The 13,380-nt window shown below is 40.9% G+C and overlaps 1 protein-coding gene across 20 annotated transcripts in view; it reads right to left on the reverse strand.

Annotated features, from left to right (window-relative positions):
- dph1 (diphthamide biosynthesis 1) overlaps nt 1-13,380 on the reverse strand; it is a 145,284-nt gene that overhangs the window by 118,595 nt on the left and 13,309 nt on the right. For all 20 annotated transcript variants that reach the window (XR_016117125.1, XR_016117123.1, XR_016117111.1 and 17 more), the window contains exon 4: nt 4,216-4,337. Coding sequence is in view for 1 of the 20 variants with exons in the window: in XM_089013224.1 (XP_088869350.1) it covers nt 4,216-4,337 (122 nt within the window). In the remaining 19 variants the exon portion in view is untranslated. The remainder of the gene's footprint in view (nt 1-4,215; nt 4,338-13,380) is intronic.

The following is a 13,380-nucleotide window of genomic DNA, read 5'->3' on the forward strand; positions in this document are numbered from 1 at the left end:
CTTGAGGCAGCTGTCAATTGTTTATGGGCACTCTCAAAAGGTAAAGGGCAAACAATCGATTTGCGCTGAAGTGAGGATGGCAACCAGCTTGGAAGACGCTACAATTAGAGACGCGGTCAATGGGATGGAGAGAACTCACTGACCTTATGACTTGCGGTTATTGGGCCTATAAAGTGTGCCTGTTCACGTTAATTACTTTATGGAATTGCCAAAACGCCTCACCTTCAACTTGATTTTTTTTCTCCCTTGAATACGACCTCATCGGGCAATTTTCAAGTTGAACGCAGTTAATTATATGACCGATGATGTGAACGGACATTGCTTCTCAATCAGTGGTTGCCATACCGGATGACGAGTGGTGGGCCGTCAGGGACTGGAAGGCCTTCTCTGCGGGCCGAAAAATTTCTGAATGACTGACTAATGTGAATTATATTTTGTCCATGAATTCTTTTTAAATAATTCCAACCTTTTTCAGCTTCCTTTCATTGCTTTTCCCTTGTTGTGCTGCTTCCAGATGTGTGTTGTGGTATTTAAGCATTTAACCAATCACATTTCGGCCATCATTTGCTAGCAGGATCGGAAATCTACCTGTATGCCTTCACAATCGGTTCTGCAGGCCCTGGAGCATTAAAAAAAAAAAAAACGTGGACCAACCAGACCTCCAGTTTTGTGTTCTTGGAACAAGTGAAGTAAAATAACTACACTCAAGTGTTATTGCTACGAAGTGCTACGTAGAAGTATGTGCGAATTTCTCCATTGTAAAACAAATATTTCTTTTTCTTCTTCAAAAAGTGTCAACAGCAATGCAATCATTTGTCAGAATGCTGACAACTGACAAGAACAACAAAGATGAAAGGAAATCATCCAAATAACAAAGTGAGAAAGTTTTGCATGACCAAAAAAAAAGAGGGAAAACAGCAGGAACAAGAGAACCCGAGGTGAAGGATTTTTTTTTTGTCCAACTTGATTGCATTGCGCAGGCTATTGAAAATATGAGGAAGGAGATTTATGAGACTGGAGGACATCAACTGAGGAAACAACAAACCGACACCAATCTCAGCCAGTGTATTGCTTGTACTGCAAAATTACTGGCATTATCCACCCATCGATTTTCTGATCCACTTATACAGATGCTCCTCGACTTACGAACAATCAAGTTACGAACATCGGTACATGCGAACATTTCTGGGGTTATGTCGGAAAAAAAAGAGTTAATTCCTAAATTATATGGATCTGGAGTTATATGAGGTTGAAATGAGGGTTGCTGTGCATAATACAATGCAATGCATACATATTGGTTTATATAGCGCTTTAACAACAGCTGCTAACATGGAAAAAGGGAAATGCTGCCAGATTCGTAACATCGATTCTCTTCCCACCTTCAAATCCCATTTCAATCCCCACATATTTAAAATTGCCTTTTCTGTGTCGCTCTATCTCTTGTTTCTATTCATAATTGTATTTTATTATCTATCTATCTATCTATCTATCTATCTATCTATCTATCTATCTATCTATCTATCTATCTATCTATCTATCTGTGATTGTAAAGTGTCCTTGAGAGCTTTGAAAGGCGTTTAAAATAAAATGTATTATTATTAATATTATTATTATTATTATTATTAATATTATTATTATTCTGATTCTGATTTTGAGTTTGTTTTTATTTTAATCTGGGTCTATAGCTGGTGGAGATTGACGATGAGAAACAACAAACAATGACAGCATCAGACAAAATGGAGAACTACCAACGCCAACATGAAAGTGGAAGACCGTTCCTATGAGGTTCATCGGCTCCTTTGATCCCTCACAGGTGTCTGACATGAGACGCATGTGACGTCCTCATGGTGGCGTGGTTGTAAAGGTCAAGACAAAAATAAAAACACAAATCAACACATGTATACACCCTGGACGTAAAGCCCAAAAGAGCATCCAAAATCAAAAGAACAAATCACGGTATCAGAGTGAGTATTTTTGGAATGATGCAGCCTGAGCACAGAACTAAATACCATCCAACGCGATACCATTGCAGAAAATGTGCAATGGTCATCTGAGACTCCTTGATAGAGGACAGAATAAAAGTTATCCTATTTAAAGGTTTCATGCTGTTTATGCTTAGTTGGTGGCACACAAGGCCCACAATGGAAGCACAGAAAACCTGGGGTCAACCTGAGGTGAACAGACACAGCCTGTCATCTCCAGGTAGGAGATCTGGCCTTGGACTAATTTACGACTTGATAAACTCTTTCACAGGAATAGCTCATTAGCCAGGTTACAAATCTATCAGTTCATGGAAAGGACAACCAATTAAAATGTCTATGTTCTGTTGGTTTATGGGTGTTGGTGCTTAGGACGTCCAGGGCCGTGGTATTCAAATCAAGAAGACTGTTTTACTAATGTTTCACTTAAAGGACAACCGACGGCACTTTTTTGTATTTTAACTGACATCAGAAAAACGTTTTATAGCATCTAAAATACCCAAGTATGATATTTTTATTCAAATGCAAAATACCAATAAAAATGACTTGGTGTCCAAAATCTGCAAAAAAATTGAGCTGCAAATTGGGCATTTTCAGAAAGTCCCACCACCCAGTTGGCGACGTCACACCAAGACGTCTTGCATTGCTGGAGAATCAAAACAATGGCTTCAGATTCGGAGAATATGCTTTCTTGTTACACATCCAGTTATGAATATGATTCAAATACTTCTGAAGAGGAAAGCATACATGTTTGCAATCGATTAAAGAATTTAGTCCGTGCCATTTTAAGGCAACATTGGGGGGAAATGTATCACCTAAAAAGAGGCAGAAAATGGCGTCCGAGCTCCTCTGAGAAATTAATCAGCCCGTTTCCACAGGCTGATAAATTCCTTCCATGGAGCTTCGTCGCCCTCTTCTGGCGGCTTTTTGCTGCAACACGAGGTTTTCAGACCCAACAAGTACAGAAAAATACATTGACGTGATGGAAGGACTGCTACAATGTGTCTTTTTTTCGGTCAGGGGCGTTCCTTCAGTGACGTCACATACGGACTCGTCACCAACTCAAAAACAAGACTTCCGGAAAATTCAGCACGAGTCTTAAAACGTAAAATATAGCTATATGCGGTGGAATCTTTGTAAAATACGCTCAGTAGAAGTCATTTGAAGCCATTTTACAAATTATGGACACAACTTGTCCGGAGACGTCGGTTGTCCTTTAAATGTATACATACACCTACCTGCATCAGGAAAGGTATCATCTCACAAGTGAAGCGCATTAACATTCCGCAGACTATTTCTGGTATTTGGAAAAAGCAGCTATGGAGCAGAACCATCGATTTGGGTTTCCTCGTCTGCCCGGTAAAAGACGGCCGGGCGGGCAGGTGGAGGGTGAAGGTCCGAGAGAAGGCGGAGGACACCTTTAAAGTATGTTTCTTATTGATCCGCTGGGTCAATGCCATGTCTTGTCTCCGAAAGGTCCGATGTACTTGCCGTACCGGAGCAACAGATACCAATGTTATGTTCATGTCGATCGATACGCCTTTCGGTCGGCACCCGGCCTTCCTGTGGGTCGTGACATTTGATTGACAGTGATGGGCGTTGTAACATTTTGATGAATTTTGTGGATTTGATTGCTGATCAGTGTATGTTGGGAAGCAATAGAAGATAAACGGAATGCTGGGTTTTGTTTCGTAGCTGTGGATGTTGAGCACAATGAGCATTCACCCAAGGTTTGGTGAATTATTATATATACATAATTATAATAATTTTGTGAAGGAGTATCGTGGCGTGACGTCACGAACAAGGGGCGGGACTTTCTGAATATCCCCAATTCTGAGCTCATTTTATGGCAGTTTTGGGACACTAAGTCATTTTTATTTGTGTTTTGCATTTGACTAAAAATATCAGCATGTGTGTTTTAGATACTATAAAACGTTTTTTTGATGTCAGTTAGGAAACAAAAAAATGGTATCGGTTGTCCTTTAAAGAAGGTCTCCAAAGATGGCTGTTTTGAACTCAACTGTTTCAGGTGACCGAGACAACCAATTGCACAGTTCAGATTCAACTGATTTCCAAAGACACATGGACCATTGCCAGTAACTGCCCAGTGGCTGGGGACCATTGAACGGTGGGACAATTCCAATTACCAAAAAGAGGAGCGCAAAACTTTCAGAAAAAAAGACCCTCATTACATCACAGTCAGATTTAGTTAAAAATAAAGACAGACAAGACTCACCAAGACAACTGTGGCCATAGTGCACCATGAAGTCAGCTCCCAAGGCCCGGGCGGTAAAGTCGTCGAGGCAGCACGCCCCGTATGTGACATCCCCCATCACGATGGTATCCGCTTCTGTGAACCTGCCGCAAATACACACTAATTAGTCCAACGCCGCAGAACCTTATTCACTCCCACTTTGGCCTGTCATCTGCGAATTGATTCTCTCGGCATGTGATAAAGAGGGAGTGGAACAAAGATCAATTGCCGTTCACTTACGATGCAACATCAATGATGGAGTCCACAAGTCCACTACATTAAAGGACAACCGACGCCACCGGACAAGTTGTGTCCATAATTTGTAATATCCCTTCAAATGACTTTTACTGAGCGTATTTTACAAAGATTGCACCGCATATAGCTATATTTTACGTTTTAAGACTTGTGCTGAATATTCCAGAAGTCTTATTTTTGAGTTGGTGACCAGTCCTCACGTCACGTCACGGAAGGAACGCCCCTGACTGAGAAATGACTCACTGGAGCAGTCCTTTCATCACGTCAATGCATTTTGCGGTACTTTGTTTGGTGTGAAAACTTTGTGTTGATCTGTGTTGATGGCGAAATTAGAAGGAAAACACACAACATGGTGAATCGTTGTGTGTGGCACCAAGCAACTATTTGATATTCGCTGACAAAAATTCCAAGGCAAAAAATCAGCCCATTTCCACGGACCTTTGTCGCCATCGTCTGCCTTTTTTGGGTGCTACACCCCCCCCGCCCCCCAGATACGTCAAAATGACCAGGAAGAACTTCTTTAATTGATTGCAAACATGTATGCTTTCCTCTTCAGAACTATTTGAAACATATTCATAACTGGATGAGTAACAAGAAAGCATCTTCTCCGAATCTGAAGCCATTGTTTTGATTCTCGAGCTAGGCAAGACGTCTTGGCGTGACACCACGAACCAGGGGGCGGGACCTTCTGAAAATGGCCACTTCCGGTTTCTTATTGTTCTTTGTCCTTTTTGTCGGTTGTCCTTTAAGAGAGCAAGCTGACCTGGGACGATCCAATGCACAGATCGTGGTACTATGGCAAGAAAAGAGACGTACAGTAAAGTCTCGTTATATCGATATCGGATATATCGATAGTCCCGGTTATATCGATACTATTTCTATGCACGCACGGAGAAAATTACATGCAAACAGGGTCGGATATATCGATAGTCCCGGTTATATCGATATTTTTTCGGACTCCCTTGAATATCGATATAACGAGACTTTACTGTATTTTCTTTAAGCACAACAGAGGAAAGAAAAGATGGCTCGTAAGCGCCTCCTGCCATTTTACAACGCAGTTAAATCCAGACACTAAAGAAACAAGACAACATAGCGTGTACTCGTAAGCAATTTAGTTTGTAATGAATTCTAAACGGATATATGGATGGTGTGAACCAACAAAATATCTTTCAGGAAAGAGAATACTCAAGACTATCACATTCACCAGGACAATAAACTTGTCAGAAAGAATGCTTTACAGTTTATGCAAATCATACGTGTCAGAAATTTGGCGACACGGAACAAAACATGATGCCATTATACAACTACATTTACGAGAGATTTGTTAAACACAAATAATCCATCCAATACGGATAAAAAACAACAACATGATTGCATTGCTTTTTATAGGCAAATTAAATGCTAAGACAAACCGTAAAGGTTAAGTAAAACGAATCAAGTCTGAAAGGAAGCAGCAGGGGGGGGGGGGTGTGGAAGCAGGCCCCGAGGCCTTGTGAGGGAGGTAGATGAGGGGGTTGGCTGTAAATGGAGGTAGCGCTCGTTGTCAGGCATTTACGGCTTTATTTTGACAGATTTAGGTAAAACAAAAAAGGTAGACGAGGGATGGGACAAGGTGCTGAAGGGAACCAAGAAACGGTGCTGCACAGCGAACAAGATAGATACCGACTGGGTCTTGATAAACAGACTCCTACTGGACAAATTATCATATTTACTGTATATTATATGATTACATTTATTATATGTCTGTGTAACCGCAGGGAGTAGTCCTATGCTCCCTCCAACCTGAGAGCAGGTACCAATCATAGCAGAGTCTGGCACCGCCACGTCTGCACAGTAGGAATATATATACAGTAAAGTCTCGTTATATCGATATTCAAGGGAGTCCAAAAAATATCGATATAACCGGGACTATCGATATATCCGACCCTGTTTGCATGTAATTCTCTCCGTGCGTGCATAGAAATAGTATCGATATAACCGGGACTATCGATATATCCGATATCGATATAACGAGACTTTATCGATATTCAAGGGAGTCCGAAAAATATCGATATAACCGGGACTATCGATATATCCGACCCTGTTTGCATGTAATTTTCTCCGTGCGTGCATAGAAATAGTATCGATATAACCGGGACTATCGATATATCCGATGTCGATATAACGAGACTTTACTGTATATATATATAGGGCCGAAACTACCAGCAAAAGATTTTAGTTGCTGACGAAGCCTCTTGGATAAGAAGCTGCAAAGAAGTACAGATGACGGCTGAAGAAAACCTTCTCATCGATGGACCACTCCTGTACGACAGAGCTTACACAGACGTTCTGTTTGGTATGTTGAGAGTTTTGAAAGGCGCTTACAAATAAAATGTATTATTATTATTATTCCCCCCCGGTAATGTTCCTCACAAGGGGCTTCAGTCAAAGCTTCTATTTAGCGTACCCTCTCTGGCTCTCACTGATGTAATCTGGTTTGCAGCCTCCCGGGGTTTCTCCAGAGTTTCCGCTGCTTATTTTCAGCGTCCCTTCTCCCCCTCACTAATGGCTGCTCTCAAGTCAAAGGGGGGAACAGCTGAGCCCAGCAACAAACACTCGGAGCGACTCATCTGGAGAATAAATATTTGCCTAGAAAATCGGAATCTTTTACTCTATCGTCAAGGTTTGGTCTCCGTTGTGTGCATCAAGCCTACTGCGAGAGATAATTACACTTGCCAAATATTCTCATTTGCTTCGAACTACTGACTTCTGACTTTTGGCATGAGCAAGCGCAACGATAAAAGTGCTCAAATAGCGGCCGGCCATTTAACAGACTGCCAGTTATTTGACGAGTGTGTCATGCGCTGAAGAAAAATACGCCTCCGTCAAACACATGAGGACGGGAAAAAAAATGGTTAGTATGTATTCTCGCCTCCAAATGTACTGCAAGGGCAAGGTTCCTTTGTTTGTTTTTTTTCCCCCTTGGATGCAGAAGGAATTTGGGTTCAGAAGTCCAGCTTTTATTTCATGGCAATTACATGCAGAAGTGTTGAACACCGCAGGATAAAGCGCATTTTGTTTGAAGCCACATTTTACTTTTTAATTAACTGAAAATACAAATTATATTGACTTGGTGGTGTACAGTTACAGTTCACACAATATTACAGTTCACACAATATTTATTGTTGAAAATGACAGGCCTGTGGTTTTGGTACTGGAGGAGTCCATTTCTGTTGGGATCATAAAAGTACAATAAATCAGTGTGTGTGTCTGTGGGGTGGAGTGTTTGTGTCATGATTATGGCTGTATGCAGTCATATAGTAAAAGAAAATTGCCTCTTATTCTCTGACTGGTTGATCACCCCTGCTCTATTGGGTTAAGATCCGGTGATTGACGTGGCCAGTAAGACCTTCCCATAATGAAGTCTTTTTTTGTGTTGACTGTCAGTTTTGGGTCACTATCTGTTATACAATGACATTTCTGCCAATTTGTGTATTTGGTTTTCTGGAAAGTGCCAGACAAAACAGTTTTTTCAATTTTCCAAATCATTTTGCTGCTGTCATCATTAGCTACATACCACTAGGACATACCTACTAGTAAAATGTCGAAATGCGGTCTCTTCATTCGACTAGCGTGGACACAACATGAGCAATCGAGGGTTCACTGTCATGCTCAAGGACATGTCGATCCAATTTGAGAAGGTCAGGATTGTACCCTCGACCTTGAGATTGGTAGCCAACAACACCTTAGCAACGCAACCCTCCAGTCACAATACTCATTTTTGTTTGTTCAAGGTGCATTGAATACAAATGGTAAGATACCAGCAAACAATTAATACACCATTATTCTCTCTCTCATAATCGAGCAGTAACTGATGCAGTTGGCCTTCTTATTATTTGTGCAAATACAGTTTAGCCTCGATTACTGATTTAAATCCAATGACAATCCACTGCAGCACAAGTAGAAGAACACCTGGTACGATGGGAAACGGATCTAATCAGCCATCAATCTGCTAGCGATTCCATTCTCACTTTACCTCCGTTGGCGCCGCCTAGCTCGACATTAGCATAGTCGGTATACTCCATTGTCATGATAATATACGCTCTGAATTCGATTAAGGAGTTGATACGAGACACGTGATGCCAAGTTGACATGGCAGGGTAATTAGGGAACTGCGCTTGGTCCCGCATCCCAATGGGACGGAGGCGAGGAGATGGAGCAACAGACTCCGAGAGACGGAATGGAAAGAGCATCGTGTTAATCAAATCCGCCTCATAATACGTCTCGCACAGGAAACCGCACGATAGTCTTGAAAGGTATAAGGAACAAATTCGATGAAAATGTCATCATCGTTTCCTTATCTCAGATGTCAGAATCCTTCGAGTTTATTGTATGGGTGTACTCATTTGCGAGCCAACCGAAATGTCATTTAGATCTAATTAAGATGTCAGAGGAGCTTGAGAACTGCTTAACAGCTCCTCCTAATTAAGTCTTAGGTGCAAGTCTCGATACGAATGAGAAACTATAGAGTGATTGGAATTTTTGTAAGAAATTACTTTGCCACGAAAAAACATGTCTCAAACCAAATGAGTGTATTTTATGGAAGCGTATGCACTCCCACGCACAAACGGCGTACAGTGGGAGTTTACCGTCCTCCTGTTCCAGCAACAGCTCAAGAAACTAAGAGGGTTGGCATAAATAGCCTCTGGTATTATTATTTTAGTGTGGCGGGTGATGTTCTGGAAGCAGGTAAAGATTTTGGATAGTCCAAACTTGTTGGCATTGTCGTGTCGCATTACATGGTGATGTCACAGCAGACGAAGAGAAAACAAAACACCTAGGTTCATCCGAGGGGAACCTAAAGTACTCTCACCAATAACATCTAACACCTGGAAATACGACAACAGACGCAAATATCTTCCTTTGAAATACTATTGAGACATGAATGGAGCACATAAACATTAGGAACACTCATTTGTCCATCTGTCTAAGTTATTTTCATTTCTTCCCTACTTGACTGTCCCAATCCCATGATGAACCCTTTAAGGGACAGTGGTTGCTTCAGTGGACATCTTATCGTGTCATCAGGCTATAGGGGGTTAAAGGTTAAGTTAACTGCCATACCGTGGGAATTTTGATTTTTTTTTCTGATCAGTTATCAGAATTTTAACTCATTTACCGCCATACGTGCAAAAATGTGTCCACTCCAGTGGCAGGGTTTTTGTCATTGTCACTTGAATTACAGTAACCGTAGAATATTGAGTTTTAAGACTACATAAACATTCAATACAGCGTTAGAAACCTTAGAATCTCTTAATCAGAAGAAAAATAGTTAATTCCTAAATGATATGGGTCTGGAGTTATATGAGCTTGAAATGAAGGCGGCTGTACAAAATACAATGCAATACATACATATTGGTTTAGATATCAACAGCTGAAGCTGGAACAAAGCGCTAACAGGGGGAAAAAGGGAAATGCTGCCCCCTGTGGAAAAGAAGGAACAATGCCAGAGGCCATGGCCAGTGCTTTATCGGCAACCAAGCATGAAAAACACAAAACCCGAATAAATTCGGGAATGGCGCTCGACATCATATTTTCAATTCCCCAATAAATTCAGGAATGGTAAATTCAATGATCAACATCTTGATGGATAAATACCTTCGTGACATTGTCAATCAAAATATCGTCGTTGCTCAGTGCATTAACGAATGAGAGTCAAGCACTTTTGTTATCTTCGCAAGTTCACCCATTGGCCGTGCGACTTTTCCTCCCGGAGCTCCCCTGTACTCCAAACGAATGCAAATTGTAGGACAGTAAATGTTGGAAAATTGGAAATCCATCGGCTTTTCACAAACTGCATGCTGGGATGGACTCCAGCATAAGTTATCCACATGCTCGAATCCATTGCTACAATGTGTTGCATCGACATATCAACCAATTATTCTCTAAATAGCTTTGTACTCTTGTCAGCGGTTCTCAAAGTGGAGAACAAGTACCACTAAAGCGAGATTCTACTTGTCGTGTAAATTATTTAAATGGTGTATTAACACTTGAATGTGGGGCTGAGGAATGATGGGAGACAAAAAAAAAACATCACGATTATTTAGCACGATTGATCTAAAAGTAGTATTGCACATGGGTATTTTTTAAGACCTCGAACCTCTAGCATTTTCATTTGATTGCAAACACATCTTTGGTGTTTTGCATTGTTGCACACATTTTATCTATGAATAGGCATCATCTTATAACACTTTAGCTTATTTTGTTGTTCTTTTTATTTTCACAAGTTGGAGGACTTCCTAGGCTGACATGGGGCATGGAAAAAATAGATTGTTATGACAATAACAATTAATCGAATCCTTGGAAACTCACCAATTAACTCATTCACTGCCGGATGATGTGTAAAAATGTGTCCCCTCTAGTGCCAGGGTTTTTGTCATTTTCACTCAAACTGCAGGACCCACAGAATATTGAGTTTTAGGACTATATCAACATTCAATACATTGTTAGAAACCTTAGATTCACTTCTGTTAGCAGAAAAAGATAGTTAATTCCTAAGTTACAATAAAGTCTCGTTGTATCGATATTCAAGGGAGTCCGAAAAAATATCGATATAACCGGGACTATCGATATATCCGACCCTGTTTGCATGTAATTTTCTCCGTGCGTGCATAGAAATAGTATCGATATAACCGGGACTATCGATATATCCGATATCGATATAACGAGACTTTACTGTATATGGGTCTGGAGTTAACTGAGCTTGAAATTGGGGTGGCTGTACAAAATACAATACAAAACATACATATTGATTTATATAGCACTTTATAACTTGGACAAAAGGCAAATGATGCCCCTCGTGGGAGGGAAAACATTGCTAGAGGTCTGACCAGCGCTTGATCGGCACACTCCGCAAGAAATACAAAATCAGCAAACGTGGAACAAAGGGGGGGGGGCGATGATGGATTTGTCAAACTAGCAAAGTTGCTATTTACACTCATTCACATGACATGTGCTCCCCCTCGTCAAGAGATACTTTAACTTTGATTTTATAATCGCCTCAAGAGTGACGGCATCCACCTAAAAGAGTCATTTGACATGTAAAATATGAAACATGTCTCACAATGGTCACTGATCATCTGCCAGGAATGTTGCATGCGCAGAGAGGGACGTGACGAGAAGCAGCGAGTGCCAAATAACGCTTAGGCAGATGTTTTAGGGTAATACCACGCGATAATCCGTCCACTCCTCAAAATACATGATCATTACTGATCGTTTCGGTGTGTACACGCTATCCGCCGTGACATTTGTTCAATAGGCCTTTAACAAAATGGTGCACAAATTGTGATATTAAAGATCCTTGAAAGGGTGCTGAAAAAGCAACCATATTCGAGCGTTGTAGGTACTGAGAAAGCTCAAGGAAGAACCCAGGAAAAGTATGACCAGACCACATCATCTGCAAATGGAACCATGTTATGCCATGAAAAGAACCCATGCTGGTTTGAACCATGACCCCATTTAATTGTGATAGAGAACAGACAGAATAGAAGTTATCATTAAAAGTTTCAAGGTTACTTAGCCGCCAAACACAAGGCCCACAATGGAAGCACAGAAAACCTGGGGTCAACCTGAGGTGAACAGACACAGCCTGTCATCTTCATGTTGGAGATCTGGCCTTGGACTAATTTAAGACTTGGTAAACACAGGAATAACTCATCAGCCAGGTTACAAATCTATCAATTCATGGGAAGCACAACAAATAAAAATGTCTATGTTCTGTTGTTTTATGGATGTTGGTGCTTGGGACGTCCAGCGGTGTGGTATTCAAATCAAGAAGTTTTACTCATTTATCACTTAAATTTGCATATATTCTCAATAAATAGCTTGACAGAGGGCTGCAGAAGTTGGGCGTCGGTCATGAATGACAGTAAAAGATAATCTTCCTGTGTTCGAGTCTTTGTTCACAGCGTGCGGACAAACATCTCTGACACAGTGTCATAATAATCCTTCAAGGCAAAGACTTAAATCTAAAGGCACCCATATACAGTAAAGTCTCGTTATATCGATATTCAAGGGAGTCCGAAAAATATCGATATAACCGGGACTATCGATATATCCAACCCTGTTTGCATGTAATTTTCTCCGTGCGTGCATAGAAATAGTATCGATATAACCGGGACTATCGATATATCTGATATCGATATAACGAGACTTTACTGTATATATATATTTTTGGGGGGGGGGGGATAGGGTTTAATTTAAATTCACGACAATGAAGGAGACCTGATTTGATAACCATGTGAATTGAGTTTCAGAACAGATTACATTGAACACTCCACTGGGTTTGAAATTCATCATGATCAATCGAGGTGAGGCGTAAATCCTAAAAACCTGTTGGTGACTCAATACCAACAACAATTAAGAAGACTCACTGCGTGAACAGAAATAATGTCCTTGCATCTCTGCGTTGATGCTCTGACAACATTATTTTTCAAGCAGTGGGTGCTTCACTGCCATTTAAGCCACGTTCCTCGAGACATGAAGGATGACATGGAGCGCTAATGATTATGAAAGCTCTTTCTGGTTGCAATTGATGAGGCTACATGCATCTAATTCCTCTTTTGCTCATCCCCAAGGCTGATACCCATCATCTGTCACTCTGCTAGTTGAAATCATTTTGGTCTATGCCGCTTTTTTTCTTCCTTTGCCATTTCTCCATCATTTCATCTCTTGTTTAATGCATCTTGATGAGGATGGGGGAGAGAGCGTGGCGGTCTCTTCCCATTTTCACTCAATAGCAAAGCATACAGTGTGAAACAAGCCATTTAGTTTCTCAGTTTGCCGGAGCAATAAAATAGTGAGGTGTGTTTTTGTGTCTAAGTACCAGTCTTGACTGGTACTCGTAAGAGG

This window comes from Hippocampus bargibanti, linkage group LG14 (assembly GCF_051943395.1).
Source record: "Hippocampus bargibanti isolate YZ-2025 linkage group LG14, ASM5194339v1, whole genome shotgun sequence".
In the NCBI taxonomy this organism is placed as follows: domain Eukaryota; kingdom Metazoa; phylum Chordata; class Actinopteri; order Syngnathiformes; family Syngnathidae; genus Hippocampus; species Hippocampus bargibanti.